This window comes from Halichoerus grypus, chromosome 5 (assembly GCF_964656455.1).
Source record: "Halichoerus grypus chromosome 5, mHalGry1.hap1.1, whole genome shotgun sequence".
In the NCBI taxonomy this organism is placed as follows: Eukaryota; Metazoa; Chordata; class Mammalia; order Carnivora; family Phocidae; genus Halichoerus; species Halichoerus grypus.
In genome coordinates this window covers 147,901,417-147,925,287 of record NC_135716.1, presented here as the reverse complement: position 1 = coordinate 147,925,287, position 23,871 = coordinate 147,901,417, and the positions used below count along the sequence as shown (strand labels likewise).

The window sequence follows — 23,871 nt, the reverse complement described above, 5'->3', positions numbered from 1 at the left end:
AGAAATAGATGAAGTAGAAACTAAAAAAAAAAACAACAGAACAGATCAATGAAACCAGGAGCTGTTTCATGGAAAAAAATCAATAAAATGGATAAACCTCTACCCAGACATATAAAGAAAAAAAGAAAAAGGACCCAAATAAATAAAATCACAAATGAGAGAAAATAACAAACACCCGAGAAATACAATTATAAGAGAATATTATGAAATACTACATACTAAGAAATTGGACAACCAAGAAGAAATGGATAAATTGTTAGAAACATATTACCTACATTACCAACCAAAACTGAAACAGGAAGAAATAAAAATTTGAACAGACCAATTACCAGCAATGAAATTGAATCAGTAATCATTAAACTCCCAACAAACAAAAGTCCAGACCAGATAGCCTCACGGCAAATTCTACCAAACATACATACATACATGCATTTATTTATTTAATTCATTGCCATGAGAACATAAACATTTATTTTTAGAATTATTTTAGTTAAATTTTAGTTAGTTAACATACAGTGCAATATTGGTTTCAGGAGTATAATTCAGTGATTCATCACTTACATACAACACCTAGTGCTTCTTACCACAAGTGCCCTCCTTAATACCCATCACCCATCTAGCCCATCCCCTACCCACCTCTCTCCATCACCCCTCAGTTTGTTCTCTATCATTAAGAGTCCCTTATAGTTTGTTTCTCTCTCTCCTTTTCTTCTTCTTCCCCTTTCCATATGTTCATCTGTTTCCTTTCTTAAATTCTACATATGAGTGAGATCAAACGGTATTTGTCTTTCTCTGATTTATTTCACTTAGGATAACACACTCTAACTCCATCCACATTGTTTCAAATGGCAAGATTTTAATTTTTGATGGCAGAGTAATATTCCTGTGTGTGTGTGCACACACACTACCTCTTTATCCATTCATCTGTCTATGGACATCTGGGCTCTCCCCATTGTTTGGCTATTGTTGATAATGCTGCTATAAACATTGGGGTACATGTACCCCTTTGAATCTGTATGTTAGTATCCTTTGGGTGAATACCTAGTAGTGCAATTGCTGGATCATAGAGTAGTTCTATTTTTAACTTCTGAGGAACCTCCATACTGTTCTCCAGAGTGGCTGCACCAGTTCACATTCCCACTTTCTCTGCATCCTCACCAACACCTGTTGTTTCTTGTGTTGTTCATTTAAGCCATTCTGACAAGTATGAGGTAATATCTCATCGTGGTTTTGATTTGTATTTCCCTGATGATGAGTGATGTTGAGCATCTTTTCATGTCTATTAGACATCTGGATGTCTTCTTTGAAAAAATGCCTCTTCATGTCTTCTGCTCATTTCTTAACTGGATTATTTGGTTTTTGGGTGTTGAGTTTGAAAAGTTCTTTACGATTTTGGATACTAACCCTTTATCAGATAGGTCATTTACAAATATCTTCTCCCAGTCCATAGGTTGCCTTTTAGTTTTGTTGATTGTTTCCTTCACTGTGCAGAAGCTTTTCATATTGATGCAGTCCCAATAGTTTATTTTTACTACTCTGGAGAAGTGTGGAGGTTCCTTAAAAAGTTAAAAATAGGGGGGTGGGAGGATGGGTTACCCTGGTGATGGGTATTAAAGAGGGCATGGTCTGCATGGAGCACTGGGTGTTATACACAAACAATGAATCATGGAACACTGCATCAAAAACTAATGATGTAATGTATGGTGATTAACATAACAATAAAAAAATTTTTAAAAAAGTTAAAAATAGAACTACCCTATAATCCAGCAATGGCACTACTGAGTATTTACCCAAAGAATACAAAAACCCTAATTCAAAGGGATACATACACCCCAAAGTTTATAGCAGCATTATTTAAAATAGCCAAATTATGGAAGCAGCCCAACTGTCCACTGATCAACAAATGGGTAAAGAAAATGTGGTATAGGGGGCGCCTGGGTGGCTCAGTCGTTAAGCGTCTGCCTTTGGCTCAGGTCATGATCCTAGGCTCCTGGGATTAAGCCCCGCATCGGGCTCCCGGCTCAGCAGAGAGCCTGCTTCTCCCTCTCCCTCTGCCTGCCACTCTGCCTACTTGTGCTATCTCTCGTCAAATAAATAAATTTAAAAAAATCTTTAAAAAAAAAAGAAAAAAGAAAATGTGGTATATACATACAATGGAATATTATTCGGCCATAAAAAAGAATGAAATCTCGGGGCGCTGGGTGGCTCAGTCGTTAAGCGTCTGCCTTCGGCTCAGGTCATGATCCCGGGGTCCCGGGATCGAGTCCCACATCGGGCTCCCTGCTCGGCAGGAAGCCTGCTTCTCCCTCTCCCACTCCCCCTGCTTGTGTTGCTGCTCTCGCTATCTCTCTCTCTGTCAAATAAATAATAAATCTTTAAAAAAAAAAACAGAATGAAATCTCGCCATTTACAACTACGTGAATGGAGCTAGAGAGTATAATGCTAAGTGAAATCAGTCAGAGAAAGACAAATACCATATGATTTCACTCATATGTGTAACTTAAACAAAGCAAAGGAGCAAAGGGAAAAAAAAGGAGAAACACACACAAACCAAGAAACAGACTCTTAACTATAGAGAACAAACTAATGGTCACCTCAGAGGGGCGGTGGGCGGAGGGATGGGTGAAATATGTGATGGGGGATTACAGAGTATCTTTGTCATGATGAGTAGCAAGTGATTAACATAAAAACTTTTTTAAAAATATAAAAATATTTTTTTAAAAGATTAGAGCATGGTAAAAGCATGGATTTGGAGTCAGGCCATACAAACATTTATAAATTTTGACAAGTGCCCGAACATGCCCTAAATGAAAAATAAGGAACTCTGGTTTAATGAAATAAGCAATCTCAAAAATGTATATATTTGACAGAGATTTAATTTAGTGCAACCATCCTGGAAGGCAATTTAACTATAAATACCAAAAACCTAAATAAATAAATAAATTATATATATATACATATATATATATATATAAAGTGTGTGTATATATATATACACACAGACAATTTGACACAGAAATACACTTATGAATTGAATTTATTCAGTATCTTCTAGGAAAATAATGGGTTAAGTATGCAAGGATGAATGTCCAAGAATATTCTCTAAAGCAATGTGTATAATAGCAAAATACTGCAAAAATCCCAAATGTATAACAGCATAGCACTGACTGGTAAAATTATTACGCTATAACCACCCCTTGGAATACCATGCAAACATTAAAGGAACATTATAAAGAATGAGCAATCACATTTACTTAGACATTCATGATGGATTGTTAATTGAAAAGTGCAGAGTACAAAATAGTAGGAGTAGAATTACCTCATTTATATAAAAAGTAATTTTAATCACACAATTAAGAGAAAATACCCTTGAATAATATACTAGAAAATGTTGATTACTTGTACAAGTAGAAAATAGAGGCTTTTTACATTTTGAGTAAAAAAAGTTAATAGTAAATCTACACAAAACATAGACAATTGATAGCTGATTATATAAGTCCATGCATGCATGGACTTGAAGCTATCTACATATCTAATCTCAATTCTATAAGCACACATTTCAAGTTTTGACCTTTGAAAATTAACACTTCTTCAAAAATTGTAACTTAAGACTTTTTTAGGATTTCAAAGGCACCGAGGGACACCTGTGTCATCCCAACACAACCACTGCTGTTCCTATACTGATAAACAATTCATGTTTAGTTTGCCTTGCAACTGTAAGTAAATTACAATTCTGTGAATGTGTAGTGCTGTGCCAGGATTTGATTTTGAGTTACTGCCTCCCCCCACTCAAAAAACTAAAAGACTTCTATAATAAACTCTCTGAAGTTCATTTAAAAAAAATTTTTTATAAAAACATCCAACAAAATGTCACTTCTTTAATAGCTTTAGAAAGGAGTGATTATCAGTGTGGGCCCCAGAAGTGAAGGGAAAACATCAAATAGACTTATTCTGACATTTAGACAAGTCTGCATTTTCTCTCCTACCAAGCATCTCCACCAAAATATTACAGGGGAAGAGGAACCTTAATACACAGTAACATAAGAGAACAACTTTAACAATTATTTAAATTATCTAAGAATTCATAATAATTTAGTAATTTAATACTGAACTAATTACAAACTTCATATTAAAGACATTTAGATTTTATTCATTTAGATTACAGCTATAAATGGGCTATGGTATGCTAAATCATCTATAAGGAACACTAAAAACATTGAAAAATTAATAAAATTTGATTACTGGTCCAAAAAAAGAAAAAATTTCTTGAAATAACTCAGAGAGAGAAAAACAAATATTGTATGATCTCACTTACATTTGGAATCTAAAAGAAAATGGAATTCATAGAAACAGATTAGATTGGTGGTTGCTAGGGAGAGTGAGTGAAGGTGATCAAAGAATACAAACTTCCCAAATATAAATGAATAAATTCTGGTGATCTAATGTATAACAAGGTAACTATACTTCACAATACTACACTGTATACTTGAAAATAGATAAAAGAGTAAATCTTCAAAGTTCTGATCACACACAAAAAAAGTAACTACATGAGGTGATGGATATGTTAACTCACCTTATTGTGATGATCATTTCACAATATGTATGTGTATCAAATCATCACATTATACACCTTAAATTTACACAATGTTATACATTAGTTATATCTCAATAAAGCTAGAAAAAAGAGAAAAGATAAAAAGTACTTACCACTAAGTCCCAATTATTTTGTTCAAGCAGTGTAATAGCTTCATCAATGTTTTCAATGCCAGTACATGCCTGGAAGCAAAGTGAAAATTTTAGATACAAGTTTGGGAATGGGGAGGTGAATCTTAAAAAGATAAAAAGCATAATGTGTTATTTCAGTTTTAGAAAGGTATATCAATAAAGCCACTAAATGCCTAACACTTCTGAGCAATTCACAAATATGGTTTGAAAATTGCTAATTACAAAATAAATTTACATTGCACTGAAACAAAAGACAATAAATTAAAGCAATAAAAGAAAGTATGTTTAAATGTTGAGCTTTGGAGCCCAGAATGATCTCGAGATTTCTAATTGCCCAGAACTTCTATTAAAAAGTTTCTCATGGGGCTCCACACTGGGCATGGAGCCTACTTTTAAAAAAAAAAGTTTCTGACAGACAACCATATAAAAAGAAGAACTGCAATCCATACCTTATACCTTATACTTTATACAAAATTTAACTTAAAATAAATAACAGATTTATTTTTATTTTTTTTTTTTTTTAGATCAGGATTTCTTTTTATTCCTTGTTGGTTTAAAATGGCTAATCAGAATAAAAAATAAGAGGGCCTCTGTCTAGAGGCTGGGGTCTCCCCTTTTTAGAGGTTAGAACCCAGGTACCTCCACTACCCAGCACCATACTGAGGTGGGCTGAGGGGTAACCCCCAAGGGACAATCGGAGGGGCCTAGGCCTGCCACTCCTTCTCTCTATCCCGTTTTTGGCATGTGATTTAAAATATTGCTTTTTGGATTCGTCTCTCCTGGCCTTGGATTTAAAAATAATGTTAACCATGTGAGTTGGGGGAAGGCTCTGAGGGGACTAAAGAAGCCCACACTAATCTCTCTCCCCCAAGAAGGGGGGGCATTATCCAATATTGTTTCTGGAGCTCAGTCAAGCTCTTTTCCTGATCTCCCCACCACCACCAAAGTCATGGGGCTGTGACCCCCTTCCTGGAGAAACTAAGTGCCAATGAACCTAGAAAACTAACTCTCCTCTCCAAATCCTTCCTTCCTCTGACCAAGACCCCACACTCGCCTCTCCCAAGGTTTCTTTCCTGATCACTACGCACCAACAACAGGGGGGTGCGGTTTCCTTAGTTGGTAACTGGGACAAAAGAGAGGGAACCACTGGGAAAAGGAAGACTTCGATGGATGTCCCCGCATCTTTCCTGCTGGTCTAAGGAATGGAAGAGTAAGATACCCCTCCTCCTACATATCCCTCCCTCATTTTCCCATCCCAGGATAGATATATAATTTCTTTGATATTTGTAGGCGCAGAGGCGTGGGGGGAAGGGAGGTGCCGAAGGCTCACACGGAAATCTCATAGGTGGTACCACCCACCCCTGACACCTTCTTGACTCCGCCCCTTGTGGGGCTGCTGAGAGACGGCTGGCCTGGGCCAGGGGAGGCAGAGCCTATACTCTTGGGCTGCCCATTGGATTTGCTGTAGGCGGTCTTGAGCTGTACTTCATCTTTGGGTGTCAATAACGGCTGCAAGGCTACTTCCTCTGCCTCAGAGACACCAGCTGCGGTGACACCGGCTTTTTGGCTGCTGTAAGACACAGATCGGCCCAGGTATGGGGCGGCTGGGCCTGGTTCAGGGGACCCTAGTCCCCGGCCCCTTAGCCCATCTGGCTTGCCAAAACGGGGGGCAGCTGGGCGTCCCAGTGGAGTCTTGACCAAGGGTGATCTCTTTGAATCATCTGAGGAGGAACTAGTGCGAGGGGCATGGCCTGAGCCTGGCGTTGACTGAATGCCTGAGTCCCCCAAGCCTGGTTCTTCCTCACGGCCTGGGAGTGGGGGTGACTGGCGTAGCAGCTTCTCTCGTTCCTGGAGGGAGGCCACAATATGGCGCGACAGATTGTTGTACCGGACCGGGGAGGGCTCTCGGTGTGTTGGGCCGGTTGGCACCAAACGTGGGTGCCTCTCGGCTTCCCGCTGCTGGGCCAGCTGGGCTGACAGGAAGGGAGAGGTGTAGCCTAAAGGTGGGTCTGGCTCAGGCCCTGCCTGCACGGACTCAAAATCAGGGCTGTCCGAAGGAGTGAGCAAGCTGTCGTAAGACAGGCTTCCGTTGCATGTCTGGTTGGCCAGGCTCTTATAGGAGGTGGAGGTTGTGCCCTCTGAACGAATGGACTGCAACTGGGCCAGTTCAAAGCCAGTGCCCTGGGCTGACTTGAGGCTGGAGGAGTGTGAGCCGCTGGATAGTGGCTCGAAGTGAAAGCTTTTGCCAAAGGTGGGAGAACAGAAGCTCTCTGGCTCCAAGCTGGGCTCCGAGCGGTAGCTGGGATGGCGGCTGCTCTCTGCAACTGAGGTCGGCTCCTTTAAGCTGTCCCCACGACTCAACTTGGCGCTGGAGGAATGAGGCATGGTGGCTGACGTACTGCTGCTACTGTAGCCTGGCTGGTACTTGTACATGGTAGGTGTGGGAGGGCTGTCCTTGCCCAGGAGGCTGCTATCCTCATTAGTAGCCAGGCTGAGGTGTGTTCGTAGCCCCATGTAACGGCTCAGGTACGGCTTAGGAGGAGGTGGGGGTTCAGCATCTGTAGACTGGCTCTTTGTGATCTCCAAGCTTCCCTTAGACTTGCTTCTCCTCAGCTCTCCCTGGATGCCATTGTCCATCATCTTCACAGTTATCTGCCCATCTGACACTTCTGGTCGAAAGAAGGGAGGTCTGATGACAATCGTCTTCTCTTTCTTTGGTCTCCCCAAATACCTGGGTGCTGGGGAACTGCAGAGCACACAGCTGACATTGTTACAGCAGCCATTGGTGAAGTGGTTCACACCTCCTCGGAATTTATGCGTAACCTGTTCATTGGTTGTGCGTCCCCTAGCCACCAGCACCACATGAAATCCTGTGAGGCCAGCTACGGGGATAAAGAATAAGCCAGCCACACACATCACTGCCATTGTGACAGCCGTGCGCACCCCTGAGAATTCCTCCATGTGGTAGAGGACATAGAGGAGGCCAAAGCCAAACACACCCATGATGTGTGCTGTCAGGGAGAGGAGGAAAAGGAAGAAATAGCGGTAGTTCCGGCGACCGATACAGTTGTTCACCCAGGGGCAGTGATGATCAAACTCCTCCACACAATTGTCACAGACACTGCAGTGGGAACATCGAGGGGGACGGTAGAAATGGCAGGTGGCATACCACTTCATGCGCACCTGGATGCCCTTAATCTCCACTGTTTTGTAAAGGGGAGCTCGGAAGTCATCTTCCTTGTCTTCATCCTCCTCAGCTCGAAGGAAAATCCCTGGGTCCATGAAGGTGGCCATGCTGAAGTTGGCCAGCACAAAGAGAAAAACCACCGCATTGTAGATGGGCACTGCAGGTGACACATAGAGGCTTAGTCCTGGACAGGTAAAGGCAAAGAAGAGGGTCGTAGCTCCCACTAAGCAGATGGCGGCTGCTGAGACCGAACATACTTGCTGGGCTTGAATCTCTTTCCAGACTCTGCGGGCAAGTTGGAGCTCTGATGGGAGGTCTGCCCTGCCGCATAGCCCAGGCCCACACAGCGGCAGAACAGACAAGAAAATGGGATGAGGGGAACAACGGAGAAAAAGAGTACAGAAGGAAACCGGGGAAACAGAAATTTAAAATTATCACCCTTCCCCCTCCCAAAGAAAACCAAAGGTCAAAAGATCTCAAATGAAGGAAAACACATGGGAGGGGGAAAGGTGATTCCAAATGATGAATAACCACTCCCCAGAACAAGGCAAGAGGGAGAGATTAAGAAACACAACTTGTACAGTTTAAAAACTGGAGACAAACAGTAGGCTGTACACATGCAAATGGTTGCAGGTGGAGAACATGGGCCGTCGGACAGGTCAGGGAATAGCTCATGGATGGAGGCAAGTCTTCAAAGGGCAAGCAGGGAGAATATCAGGGTAGGGGAGACCACTTCGGGCAAGAAAAAATTCTTCTGAGGAGACACTCTAGCACCTCCACGACTACCACACTCCACCAGATGTGAGCTGCACCTAAAAGAGGTGTGCCCTGTGTTTCTATTTTAATCCAAAAGGGAATCTGAGGCCCCTTCCAGTTTTAAAGAGAAGCTTTTTTTACTGCACTCCTTGTCCGTTTTAGGCAGTTTTCTCAATGCCACCACTCCCACACCTTGACTTCAGGGCTAGTAGTCTGGCAATGGTGGTTTAATTTTATTTATTTTCTCTTGATGGCTAAAGCTGGGCCGCAGCTGTTAGAAGGTTGAGTTGTAGGGCGCCTGGGTGGCTTAGTTGGTTAAGCGACTGCCTTCGGCTCAGGTCATGATCCTGGAGTCCCTGGATCGAGTCCCGCATCGGGCTCCCTGCTCGGCAGGGAGTCTGCTTCTCCCTCTGACCCCCCCCCCATGTACTTGCTCTCTCTCATTCTCTCTCAAATAAATAAATAAAATCTTTAAAAAAAAAAAGAAGGTTGAGTTGTAAATCCTTTTCTTCCAAGGGGGAGGGAAAACAGAGAGAGAGAGCACGAGCAAGCTTGTCTGTCTTCAATCTCTTCTTGTTATTCCCAAGCCCTTTAAGGGCTCCATTTCCTACCGAGTTCATGCAAAACTAAAGGGAAACGTAAAATCCCTGAATCCATGTTCTTCCCAATTAACAAAATAAGATGAAGAAATCAATTCCACTCAATGATAGCTCTAAAACGGTACTGTGGATGAAAGCAAAGTTCCAAAGAGGTCCCTGTTTCCAGGTTAGTCAATGTTTTTGATATTCTTCAGTCTTGGGCTTTCTAGATGCAGAATTCAACTGGGTTACAGTGCCTCACCCTCGGCGCGGTTCCCGTCACCGCCGCCGTCGTTGTCGCTGCCGCCTCCCGGCAGTGCCGTCCGGCCTCTCAGAGGCCGCCCGCGGCCCCTGCACGCTCCACGCCCACCCTGCTACGCGCGCCCCCGCCCGGCGACGCTCGTCTTCGAGCCGGCGCGCGGCCATTGCCCTCAGCGCCGGGTCTCGAGCCCCTAAATAACAGATTTAAAGTAAAACCTAAAACTCTTAAGACTTGCAGATCTCTGCTGTCTGCTATGGTAACCACTAGACGTACATGGCTAGTGAGCCCTTGAGATGCGCCTCAACTGACTTAATATGTGCTGTGTTAAATACACATGAGAGTAGGACTTAGTACAAAAATAAAAATGTAAATACTTATTAATTTTTCATGGCATCTGGCTGGCTCAATCGGCAGAGCGTGCAATGCTTGATTTCAGGGTTATAAGTTCAAGCCCCACGTTGGATATAGAGATTACTTAAAAATAAAATCTTTAAATATAGTAATAATAATTTTCTATTCAATGTGTATTGAGATGACCATTTTGAAAATGTTGGCTTAATTAAAACATAACGTTTAAATTAATTTCACCTGCTTCTTTTTACTTTTTTTACATGAATACTAAAAACGTTTTAATTATTTATGACTTTCGTTCTATTTTTAGTACTGAAAACATAGGAAGAAATCTTCATGAGCTTTAGATACAACAGCAAAAGCAAAACCCAAAAACTCGATAAAATGGACTTCTTTAAAATTAAGAACTATTCTTTGAAAGACACTGTTAAGAGAATGAAAAGGCAAGCCAGACTGGGAGAAAATAACTGCAAAACACATCTAACAAAGGACTAATAACCACAATATAAGAAGAATTCTCAAAACTCTATTAAAATAAACAATAAATAGCTAAAGATTTCAACAGAAAATTCCCTAAAGAAGATACAAATATACATGAAAAAATGCTCAACAGCATTAGTCAATAGGGCTCAGTCATTAAGCGTCTGCCTTCGGCTCAGGTCATGATCCCAGGGTCCTGGGATCGAGCCCCGCATCAGGCTCCCTGCTCCGCAGGAAGCCTGCTTCTCCTTCTCCCACTCCCTCTGCTTGTGTTCCTGCTCTCGCTATCTCTCCCTCTGTCAAATAAATAAATAAAATCTTAAAAAAAAAAAGGAAAATGTAAAACAAACACAGATTCCACTTCCATACATTAGAGTGCTAAAATCCAAAACACTAACAATATCAAGTGATGGTAAGGATGCAGAAAAATCAGAACTCTCATACATTGACAATATGTGTGATGTACACATGTATCTCAAAATTATGTGGCCACTTTACAAAACAGGTTAGCAATGTCTAAGAAAGTTATAACACAGTAATCCCACTTCCTAGGTATTTACTTATCCAAAAGAAATTAAAACTACGTTCACATGAAATTATAAAATGAAAGTTTACAACAGCATTATTCATAATCACTGAAAACAGAAGACACCCCAAATGTCCTTCAACTATACATTCATACAACAGAAAACTACTCAGCAACAAAAATGAACAAATTATTGATTTGAACTCAAAACGATGTGGAGAAATCCTCAAATGCATTATGCTAAGTGAAAGCCAGGCTCAAAAGGATACATACTGTATAATTCCACATACATGACATTTTAGAAAAGACAAAATTATAAAAACAGAAAACATATTCATTATTACCAGAGGCTTGGGGTAGGAGTAAGGGTTGATAACAAGCATTAGAGGGAAATCTGGGGAGTAAGGGGAACAAAATTTGATTCCTGGATACCATAAAAATGCAACAAAGCAAACAAGACATTAAAAAATGCAATCCTTATTTTAAGCTGAATGAAAAAACAGGAATAACCCAAAGGTTCTAAAATACTCATAAAAGCAGCTAAGAAGAGTTAAGATAGGGCAGAAGCTGCACAGGAGGAACAGGAGAGAAAAACTATAGGGGGTAACTGTGAGCCTAACAACAACAAATATCAGAAAGCACCAGCAAAATACACTTCCTCGATGACATCACCCTTTTTTCCCCTCAGAAAAACATGTAGGAGGTAGTTCCAAGAGCCTATCCCCTCCATAGAAACATCTAAAAATGGAGCAAAAACGGTCAGAATCAAATTTCTCAGAACTCTGGAAATCAGTCAAAGGTTTACATCAATCAAACAAATGCTGAAACACAAAAAGGTACTTCAAAACAGTGTGAAAGCTTTGCGATGTTTTTATTTCCCTTTCCCCACTCCTGGCTCTGTGGCAGTCTTAAATATACTAGCCCACATTCCAACAGTTGAACCCTGGTCCCTGGTTCTAGAGGGAGCAGAGCAGACTCTGTTCTCAAAGAATTTTTATTTGTCTGCTGTGACCTGTACAGGGCTACCTGAAGGACTGACTCAAGGCTCTCTCTTTTATTTTATCAACTTGAAAATCTCTTAGTACAGAAAAGCAGCTATGCAGAGGGCATTCTTCAGGAAAAAAAAAAATTTTTTTTCAAGATTTTATTTATTTGACAGAGAGAGACACAGCGAGAGAGGGAACACAAGCAGGGGGAGTGGGAGAGGGAGAAGCAGGCTTCCTGCTGAGCAGGGAGCCCGATACGGGGCTCGATCCCAGGACCCTGGGATCATGACCTGAGCCGAAGGCAGGCGCTTAACGACTGAGCCACCCAGGCGCCCCTCTTAGAGAAATTTTTAAGGCAAATGAAAACCTCACTGCCACCTGGGACAAAATATTCCAGTTGAGGCAAACAACAAGACATGCCAAAAACCTGAAAGAAAAAATGGCAAGAGAGTTTCTTTGGGAAATTAGGACATTAAAAAACACTGGGAATTTAGAAAGCCATGCATATGTGCAAGGCAAGAAACCTACTCAGAGAAGACCTGAGAAAACTACTGGCTCATCTCTAGGCTCAGCACAAACAGGAAGTAAAGACAGACATGTAAACAGCCTAAGTGTTAGAGCGCTCCAACACAGAGCTAGTCTGCAAAGACTAAGAAAGGATTTTCTTTCTTCTCTTTTTTTGTTTTGTTTCTTTTTATTTTCTTTTTTTACTTCAGATATTCAAGGAAATCTCTCTCATACTACTAGCAGACCACAGCTAAAGAAGAAAAGATTTCAGAGACCATTATGTACCAAATGTCTGTGCCCCACCCCCATATACACACCAAAATTCATATGTTGAACCCCTAATCCCCACTGTGATGGTACTGAGAGATGGGGGGGGCCTTTGGGAGATAATCAGGTTTAAATGAGGCCATGAAGGTGGGGCCCTCATAATGGGATTAATGCCCCCTTATAATGGGATTAGTGCCTCTTAGAAGAAGAGACACCAGCGGGTGTTTCCTTTCTCTCTGTCTCTGTGTCTCTGTCTCTCTTTCTCCCTGCCATGTGAGAGCCAAGGGAGAAGGTGGCCATCTGCAAGTCAGGAAGAGAGGTCTCACCAGAAACCAATCATGCTGGCAACATGATCTCAGACTTTCAGCCTTCAGAATTATGAGAAAATAAATCTGTTCTATGATATGTTGTCATGGTAGCCCAAGCCGACTAAGACAGAGTCAGCTCATCACCAAAATAATGACAAAAATAGTTTAGAAAAGTCCGTAAACAGGTAACAACCCACAGAAAGCAACAAAAAACAAACTATAAGGTGGAGGAGGAAGAATCTGATTTCCAGAGTTATTACATTATAATATTTAAAATAATCACTTTTTAAAAAGGAAATAGTGATGTATGCTAAGAAATAAGAAAATATGACTCATTCAAAGGAGAAACTGACAGAAACTGTGCGGAAGAAGAGACATTAGACTTACTGGGCAAAGACTTTCAATCATCATCTTAAATATTCTCAGAGTTCAAAGAATCCATGAACAAAGAGCTAATGGGAACCAGAAAGACAATGTGTCAACAAATAGAGACTATCAATAAAGAGATACGAATTACTTCAAAAGGAACCAAAGAAAAAAATTCTGGGGCTGAAAAGTACAGTAACTGAAATGAAAAACTAACTACAGGGTTTCAATAGCAACTCTGAGAAAGCAGAAGAAAGATCAGAGAACTTGAAGGTAGATCAAATGCAATTATCTAGTCTGGGGAGCACAAAGAAAAATGAAAGAAGAAAAATAAACATAAAGAAGGAGAGATGGAGCTGTACAGGGAACAGTTTTTATATACTACAGAAGCTAAGCTGGTATTAATTCAAAATAGATTGTTATAAATTGGACAGGCTATTTATAACCCCTAGAGTAACCACTAAGAAAATAACTAAAAAATATACAGAAAGATGAGAGAGGAATCAAAACAGTACAATACAAAAAAGTCAACTAAACAAAAAGGAGACATAGTAAAGAATTGAGAAAATTGAGGAAAAAAGAATGATAGGCCAAAAACAAATAGCAAAATAGCAGAACTAAAGGCATCCTTTTTTTTTTTTTTTTTTAAGATTTTATGTATTTATTTGACAGTGAGAGCGACAGCGAGAGGGAACACAAGCAGGGGGAGCGGGAGAGGGAGAAGCAGGCTCCCCGCTGAGCAGGGAGCCCGATGCGGGGCTCGATCCCAGGACCCCGGGACCATGACCTGAGCCGAAGGCAGACGCTTAACGACTGAGCCATCCAGGCGCCCCAGAACTAAAGGCATTCTTATCAGTAATTATTTTAGGTGTAAATGGATTAAACTCTCCAATAAGAAGGCAGAGATTAGCAGAATGGATAAAAAGACATGATCCAACTATATGCTGTCTACAAAAGACTCACCTCAGATCCAAAGATACAAAGAGGTGAAAAGTGAAAGAATGGAAAAATACATGTGCAATTAATAACCAAAAGAAAGGTTGGCTGGCTATCCTAATATCAGATAAAGTAGACTTTAACTAAAAAAATTTTATAAGAGAATAAAAAGGACATTATATACTGATAAACAATCCATCAAGAAGATATAAAAATAAGAAATATATACATATCTAATAACAGAGCCTCCAGAATAAATGAAAAAATTGACAGAATTGAAAGGAGAAATAGACAGTTTTACAATAACAGCTGGAGATATCAATGTCCTACCTTCAATAAACATCAATAAAGAAATAGAGAACTTGAAAAGTAGTATAAACTGAATAGATAAAATATTTATAGAACACTCTACCCGAAAAAAACATAAATACATATTTTTCGTAAGTGTGGATGGAACATTCTCTAAGATAGAACATATGAAAACAAGTTTCAATGAATCTTAAAAGACTGAAATCATACAAAATATATTATGACCAAAAGGAAACTTATACCTGTAAATATCTTCTTAAAAAGAAGATTTAAGGGGCACCTGGGTGGCTCAGTCAGTTGAGCGTCCAACGCTTTGTTTCAGTTCAGGTCATGATCTTAGGGCCATGGGATCGAGTCTAACTTTATACCTTAAGGAACAGAAAAAAAAAAAACTAAAGGCCAGCAAAAGGAAGAAAATAATAAAAATTAGAGACTAATAAAACAAGGAATAGAAAAAAATAGAGAAAATCAACAAAACCAAAGACTGATTCTTCAAAAAGATTAACAAAGTTGACAAACCTTTAGCTAGATTGAATAAGAAAAAAAGAGAGAAGACTCAAATTACGAAAACCAGAAGTGAAAGCAGGAATATTACTACTGACCTCACAGAAATAAAAATATGAAAATAATACTATGAATAATTACATTTCAACAAATTAGATAACCTATATGAAATGAAAGAAATTCCTAGAAACATACTATCTACCAAAACTGACTCAAGAAGAAACAGAAAATCCAAATTGACTTATAACAAAGAGATTATATCAGTAATCAAAAGCATCCCATTAAAGAAAAGCCAAGGACCAGATGGCTTCACTGCTGAATTCTACCATATAAAGAATTAACACTAATCTTATAAATCTTCCCCAAAAGACTAAAGAGGGAAAACTTCCTAAGTCATTCTATGAGGTCAGAAGCATCCTAATAACAAAGTCAGACAAAGCACAAAAAAAGAAAACTACAGACCAATATCCATTGTAGATATAGATGCAAAAATCCTCAACAAAATACTAACAAACCAGAACATATTAAAAGGGGATTTGTTCCAGGATTGCAAAAGTGGTTCAACACAGAGGAATCATTACACCCATATAAAGACTGAAGGAAAGACAAAACAAAATAAAATCAGTTCAAACAATGCAGGAAAAGTCTTTGAAAAATCCAATGTTTCATGATAAAAAAACGTAAATTATGAATAAGGGGAACTTCTTTGACATAAAAGATATTTATGAAGAACCTACAACTAATAACATACTCAATGATGAAAGACTAAAAACCTTTACCCTAAGATCAAGAACAAGATAAGAAAACCCACCCTTGCCACTTCTATGCAACATTATATTGGAAATTCTAGCTGGATCAATAAGGCAAGAAAAAAAAATAAAACACATCAAAATCAGAGCAGAAGAAGTAGAACTACCCTTATTCCCAGATATGATCTTAAACATAGAAAATTCTAAGGACTACACACACACACACACACCTGTTAGAGCTAATAAATTCAGCAAAGTTGCAGGGTAAAAGATCAACACACAAAATTTAGTTGTATCTCCATACACTAGCGATGAATAATCTGGAAAGGATAATAAGAAAATAATTCCATTTATGATATGGTCTAAATGAATAAAATATATAGAAATAAATTTAACCAAGGAAGTAAAAGACATTTATACTGAAAACTATAAAACACTGCTCAGAGTAATTTTAAAATACCTAAATAAGTGAAAAGGCATCCAATGTTCATGGCTTGGGAGACTTAGTACCATTAAGAGGATAAACTTACTACCCAAAGAAATGTACATTTCAATGCAATCCTTATCAAAATTCCAAGAGCCTTTTTTGTAAAATGGAAAAGCTGATCCTCAAATTCAAAGAGAAATTCAAGGGGCCCAAAGAGTGAAAACAATCTTGAGGGGAAAGAAAAAAAAAAAAAATCAAAGTCAAAAGACACAATTCCTGATTTCAAAGCTTTCTACAAAGCTACAGTATCCACTGTGATACTGACATAGGAGAGACATATATATATCAGACATGTATACATATATATACAGACATATATATACTAACAGAACTGAGAGTCCAGAAATAAACCCATACATCTATAGCCAAATGATTTTTGAAAAAGATGCCAAAACAATTCAATAGGTAAAGAACAGTTTATTCATCAAACAGTGCAGAGACAACTGGATATTGATGCAGTGCCCTTCCCTTTTTCATTATTTATTACTGCATATGTTAGATTTTTCTGGATCAGTTTTTTTTCCCCGGGAGATTCCTAGTGAGAAAGACCCAGAATATTCCTTCAGGTACCACCAACTAGTTTCTTTCTCTGCCACAAAAGATAAGCCAAATCTTTAAATATATTTCCTTTGTATGATTCTTTTTATAGTTCTAGACTGCTGTTAACTGTGCAGAGTCCCTCATTCAGAATTAGTCATTAGTAATTAGAAAGTACATTAAATTTTTTTGGCTCATATTTTTTAATACCTGTCTCTACTGGTCTCTTCATTTCCCATTTCTTGCCTACACCTCTCCTTGCAGATCTATCTGGTTCTACCCTTGCTTTCCTAGATAGAATACTGGTTTTTTTAAAACAGGGAATATTATTTGTACTACAAGTGAACCCCTTACCATGAAGAAATACATTTTTCAAAATTGAACTGAAATTCACATAACATAAAATTAACCAATTTAAAGTGTACAATTCAGTAGTATGTAGTACGTTTAGGGTCATACAACCACCACCTTTATCAAGTTCTGAAACATTTTCATTACTCTGAAAGAAAACCTCATGCCTGTTACACAGTCACTCCCCATTCTTTCCTCCTCCCAGTTCCTGGCAATGACCACTTTGCTTTCTGTTTCTATGGATTTAACCCTTCTGGAGGTTTCATATCCATGGAATCATACAATATGTGACCTTTTGTGTCTGGTTTTTTTTTTTTTTTTTTAAAGATTTTTTATTTATTTATTTGAGAGAGAGAGAATGAGAGACAGAGAGCATGAGAGGGAGGAGGGTCAGAGGGAGAAGCAGACTCCCTGCCGAGCAGGGAGCCCGATGCGGGACTCGATCCCGGGACTCCAGGATCATGACCTGAGCCAAAGGCAGTCGCTTAACCAACTGAGCCACCCAGGCGCCCTGTGTCTGGTTTTTTAACTTAGTATGTTTTTGAGGTCATCCACATTGTAGCATGTATCAATACTTCATTCCTTTTATGTATGTCTATAGTATATTTTTTATCCATTTATCCATTGATGGACAGTTAGGTTGTCTCTATATTTTGAGTATTAAGAATAAATACTGCTATGAGCATTTATGTACAGTTTTTTTTAGATAGATGTTTTTAATTTTCTTGGATATATATCAAGGAGTAGAACTGCTGGGTCATATGGTAACTATGCTTAACTTTTTGAGGAGCCACCAAACTGTTCTCTACAGCATGAATCATTTTACCTTCCCATTAGCAGTGTATGGGTGTCCGATTGCCAATGGTAAATTTTGTTATGTAAAACTGGCCACAATTTTTTAAAAAAGAAAAAAGCCCTTTCCCTATTGAATTACTTTGGTAACTGTCACAAGTCAATTAGTTACACCTGTGAATCCATTTATGGACTCTATTGTGTCCTATTCATCTATATATATGTCTAATCTCCTGCCAGTAAGGATACCATATTTATATTAAATCTTGGGAAGAGATAAGTATCTTTGCTGCTTTTCAAAAAATTTTTAGCTATCGCAGGTCTTTTCTTCTCCATATAAATGTAGGATCACTTTGTCAATTTCTATCCAAAAACCCAGCTAGGATTTTTACTGGGATTACAGCAACTATAATCAATTTGGGGAGAAGTGATATCTTAACAATACCGAGACTTCTGATGAATAAAAATCTGTCCACTTAATTTTTCTTTATTTTCTCAGTAATATTTATCCCATACATGTTTTAACTTATCCCCAAGTGTTTTCTGAATGCTACTGTAAGTGGTATTTTTAATTTAGTTTAAAGTTATTTTTTAAATTTTTAAAATTATATACTGATTTACTTTAGTTTTTCCTGTAGATTCCTTATGATTTTAACTGCACAAAACCATGTCATACAACAATAATAATACTTTTTTCTTCTTCATTTTCAATTTACAAACTGAAGTCTTTCCCTTCCTTTCTTTGACTTATTACACTGGATAGAACTTCCAGTAAAATGCTGAATAAGGGGGGAGGAGCAAGATGGAGGGGGAGTAGGAGACCTAAATTTCGTCTGGCCCCAGGAATTCAACTAGACAGGGATCAAACTATTCTAAACACCTACGAACTCAACAGAATATCGAAGAAAAGAATAGCAGCAACTCTCTGAACAGAAAAGCGACCACTTTCTGCAACGTAGGACGTGCAGAGATGTGAATCCGAGGCAATATTCGTGAAGACAGACGGCGGAGGAGTGGGCCTCTGTCAGCCGCTACCAGCAGGTGATAGAGCAGCAAAGCACAAAATCAGAACTTTTAGAAGTCGGCTCTGCTGAGGGACGTCGCTCCAGTGGCTAAGCGGACGGTGGAACCCTCGCTGGGACAGTGTGGTCTCAGGACCCTCGAAGTCACAGAAAGAGCGGGGATGCCTGATTGCGGCAGAGCTCCCAGGTATCCGAGCAGGGAAGCTGGCTGCAGAGACGGAGCTGAGGAGTGGGCTCTCATCTCAGGGTTGCCATTAACTGTGATACCCGGCACAGTCGGGCCACTGCTCTTTCCAGCAGGGACCCAACAAGTGGCAGATCAGGGGAGACTCCCATTCCTCCCCCGGGAGGAGTGGCCCAGGAGCACATGGAAGGGATCTGCTGGATTTGGAGACTCCAAATGGGGTCGTGTGCCAGAGACAGGAACGCTCGGTCACTGGCCAAGTGAGCACGGAGTGTGGCCAGAGACCAGGGAGATGGGAGTGATTGACTGCGTTTCTCTGGGGGCTCACTGAGGAATGGGGCCCCCGAGTTCTTGGCTCCTCCAAGGGGGAGATTGGGAGGCCGCCATTTTCACTCTCCTCCTCCAAAGCCGTAGGGAAAGCTTGCAGGGAACAAAAGCTCCAGAGAGCAAACCCCAGCAGATTACTTAGCCCGGACCGGGCAAGGGCGGGGCAATTCCACCTCAGGCAAAGACATTTGGGAACCACGGCAACAGGCCCCTCCCCCAGAAGATCAGCAAGAATAGCCAGCCAAGACCAAGTTTACAGATCAATGAGAAGAGCAGAACTCCAGCACTAAGGGAATACTGCACATAGAATTTATGGCTTTTTTGCCATGATTCTTTAGTCTTTCAAAGTTAATTTTTTTTTAACTTTCTTTTTCTTTTTCTTTTTTTCCGAGTTTTTCTTTTTCCATTTTCAACCAACATCTTATCAATCCCTTTTTTAAAAAATCTTTTTTATTTTTCATTTTTAGAGTCATATTTTATCCCTTCATAGTAGTTACCCTTATTTTTGGTATACATATGTAAGTTGTTCTCTCTTTAAATTTTGGGATACAGTTTCTTCTAACAGATCAAAATATACCCTAAATCTAGTGTATGGCTTTGTTCTAGTCTCCTGCCTGATCACATTCTCTCCTTTTTTTTTTTTTTAAATCCTCCTCTTTCTTTATTCAACCAACTTCTTATCTTATCAATTCCTTTTATAAAATCTTTTATAACTTTCATCTTTACAGTCATATCCCATCCCTTCATCGTATTTACCCTTAATTATGTACATATATAAGTTTTTCTTTCTTTAAAATTTTGGCAGGCACTTTCTTCTAAAACACCAAAATACGCCCAAACTCTAATGTGTGGCACTGATCTATGCACCAGCATGATCATATTTGATCATAGTCTGCTTTTTTTTATTTTGTTTTTGTTTCTTTTTATCTTTTTCCTTTTTTTTTTTTTCTTTTCTCTTTCTTTCCCTTTCGCCAGTTTCAGGTCTCTTCTGATTTGTTTACTGTATATTTTCTGGGGGCGTTGTTACCCTGTAAGCATTTTGTTCTCTCATTCATCTCTTCTCCTCTGGATAAAATGACAAGACGGAAAAAATCACCTCAAAAAAAAAAAAAGGCAGTACCAACTGCCAGGGACGTAATCAATAGTGACATTAGTGAGATGTCAGAATTAGAGTTCATAATGATGATTTTAAAGATACTAGCTGGGCTTAAAAAAAGCATGGAAGATATTAGAGAAACCCTTTCTGGAGAAATAAAAGAACTAAAATATAACCAAGTTGAAATCAAAAAGGCTATTAATGAGGTGCAATCAAAAATGGAGGCTCTAACTGCCAGGATAAATGAGGCAGAAGAGGGAACTAGTGATATAGAAGACCAAATGATGGAAAATAAAGAAGCTGAGAAAAAGAGAGAATCAACTACTGGATCACGAGGGCAGAATTCGAGAGATAAGTGATACCATAAGATGAAACAATATCAGAACAATTGGGATCCCAGAAGAAGAAGAAAGAGAGAGAGGGGCAGAAGCTATATTGGAGCAAATTATAGCAGAGGACTTCCCTAATTTGGGGAAGGAAACAGGCATCAAAACCCACGAGGCACAGAGAACCCCCTCAAAATCAATAAAAATAGGTCAACACCCTGACATCTAATAGTAAAACTTACGAGCCTCAGACACAAAGAGAAAATGCTAAAAGCAGCTCGGGAGAAGAGATCTGTAACCTACAATGGTAGAAACATTAGACTGGCAACAGACCTATCCACAGAGACCTGGCAGGCCAGAAAAGGACTGGCAGGATATATTCAGAGCACTAAATGAGAAAAATATGCAGCCAAGAATACTATATCCAGCTAGGCTGTCACTGAAAATAGAAGGAGAGATAAAAAGTTTCCAGGACAAACAAAACTAAAGGAATTTGCAAACACGAAACCAGCCCTACAAGAAATATTGAAAGGGGTCCTCTAAGCAAAGAGAGAGCCTAAAAGTAACATAGACCAGAAAGGAACACAGACGATATACAGTAACAGTCACCTTACAGGCAATACAATGGCACTAAATTCATATCATTCAATATTTATCCTGAATGTAAATGGGCTAATTACCCCAATCAAGACACAGGCTATCAGATTGGATAAAAAAAACAAGACCCATCGATATACTGTCTGCAGGAGACTCACTTTAGACCCAAAGACAACCCCAGATTGAAAGTGAGGGGATGGAAAACCATTTACCATACTAATGGACACCAAAAGAAAGCTGGGGTGGCAATCCTTATATCAGACAAATTCGATTTTAAACCAAAGACTGTAATAAGAGATGAGGAAGGACACTATATCCTACTTAAAGGGTCTATCCAACAAGAAGATCTAACAATTGTAAATATCTATGCCCCTAACATGGGAGCGGCCAATTACATAAGGCAATTATTAACAAAAGCAACGAAACACATCGACAACAATACAATAATAGTGGGGGACTTTAACACCCCCGTCACTGAAATGGACAGATCATCTAAGCAAAAGATCAACAAGGAAATAAAGACTTTAAATGACACACTGGACCAAATTGACTTCACAGATATATTCAGAACATTCCATCCCAAAGCAACAGAATACACATTCTTCTCTAGTGCCCATGGAACATTCTCCAGAATAGATCACATCCTAGGTCACAAATCAGGTCTCAAACAGTACCAAATGACTGGGATCATTCCCTGCCTATTTTCAGACCACAATGCTTTGAAACTAGAACTCAATCACAAGAGGAAAATCGGAAAGAACTCAAATACATGGAGGCTAAAGAGCATCCTACTAAAGAATGAATGGGTCAACCAGGAAATTAAAGAAGAATTAAAAAAAATTCATGGAAACAAGTGAAAATGAAAACACAACTGTTCAAAATCTTTGGGATGCAGCAAAGGCAGTCCTGAGAGGAAAGTATATAGCAATACAAGCCTTTCTCAAGAAACAAGAAAGGTCTCAAGTACACAACCTAACCCTACACCTAAAGGAGCTGGAGAAAGAACAGCAAATAAAGCCTAAACCCAGCAGGAGAAGAGAAATAATAAAGATCAGAGCAGAAATCAATGAAATAGAAACCAAAAGAACAGTAGAACAGATCGACGAAACTAGGAGCTGGTTCTTTGAAAGAATTAACCAGATTGATAAAACCCCTGGCCAGACTTATCAAAAAGAAAAGAGAAATGATCCAAATCAATAAAATCATGAATGGAAGAGGAGAGATCACAACCAACACCAAAGAAATACAATTATAAGAACGTATTATGAGCAACTCCATGCCAGCAAATTAGATAATCTGGAAGAAATGGAAGCATTCCTAGAGATGTATCAACTACCAAAACTGAACCAGGAAGAAACAGAAAACCTGAACAGACCTATAACCACTAAGGAAATTGAAGCAGTCATCAAAAATCCCCCAACAAACAAGAGCCCAGGGCCAGATGGCTTCTCAGGGGAATTCTATCAAACATTTAAAGAAGAATTAATACCTATTCTTCTGAAACTGTTCCAAAAGATAGAAATGGAAGCAAGACTTCCAAACTCATTTTGAGGCCACCATTACCTTGATCCCAAAACCAGACAAAGACCCCAGCAAAAAGGAGAATTACAGACCAATATCCCTGATGAACATGGATGCAAAAATTCTCACCAAAATACTAGCCAATGGGATCCAACAGTACATTAAAAGGATTATTCACCACGACCAAGTGGGATTTATCCCTGGGCTGCAAGGTTGGTTCAACATCCGCAAATCAATCAATGTGATACATTAATAAAAGAAAGAACAAGAACCACATGATCCTCTCAATAGATGCAGAAAAAGCATTTGACAAAGTACAGCATTCTTTCTTGATCAAAAGTATAGGGATAGAGGGTTCATACCTCAATATCATAAAAGCCATCTATGAAAAACCCACAGTGAATATCATTCTCAATGGGGAAAAACTGAGAGCTTTCCCCCTAAGGTCAGGAACACAGCAGGGATGTCCACTATCACCACTGCTATTTAACATAATATTAGAAGTCCTAGCCACAGCAATCAGACAACAAAAAGAAATAAAAAGCATCCGAATCAGCAAAGAAGAAGTCAAACTCTCACTCTTTGCAGATGATATGATACTTTATGTGGAAAACCCAAAAGACTCCACCCCAAAACTGCTAGAACTCATACAGGAATTCAGTAAAGTGGCAGGATATAAAATCAATGCACAGAAATCAGTGGCATTCCTATACACCAACAACAAGACAGAAGAAAGGGAAATTAAGGAGTCGATCCCATTTACAATTGCACCCAAAACCATGAGATACCTAGGAATAAATCTAACCAAAGAGGCAAAGAACCTGTACTCAGAAA

General features: G+C 39.3%; 1 protein-coding gene and 1 pseudogene across 6 annotated transcripts in view; both read right to left on the bottom strand.

Moving 5' to 3' along the window:
• Nucleotides 1–23,871, bottom strand: part of FAF1 (Fas associated factor 1) — a 503,750-nt gene that overhangs the window by 421,744 nt on the left and 58,135 nt on the right. For 5 of the 6 annotated variants that reach the window (XM_078073166.1, XM_078073168.1, XM_078073169.1 and 2 more), the window contains exon 2: nt 4,708–4,776. In XM_078073166.1, coding sequence (XP_077929292.1) covers nt 4,708–4,776 — 69 coding nt within the window. Of the gene's footprint in view, nt 1–4,707; nt 4,783–23,871 lie in introns of those variants that run through there. The other variant, XM_078073171.1, reaches the window with a different exon arrangement.
• Nucleotides 6,007–8,334, bottom strand: LOC118538291 (palmitoyltransferase ZDHHC5 pseudogene; annotated as a pseudogene).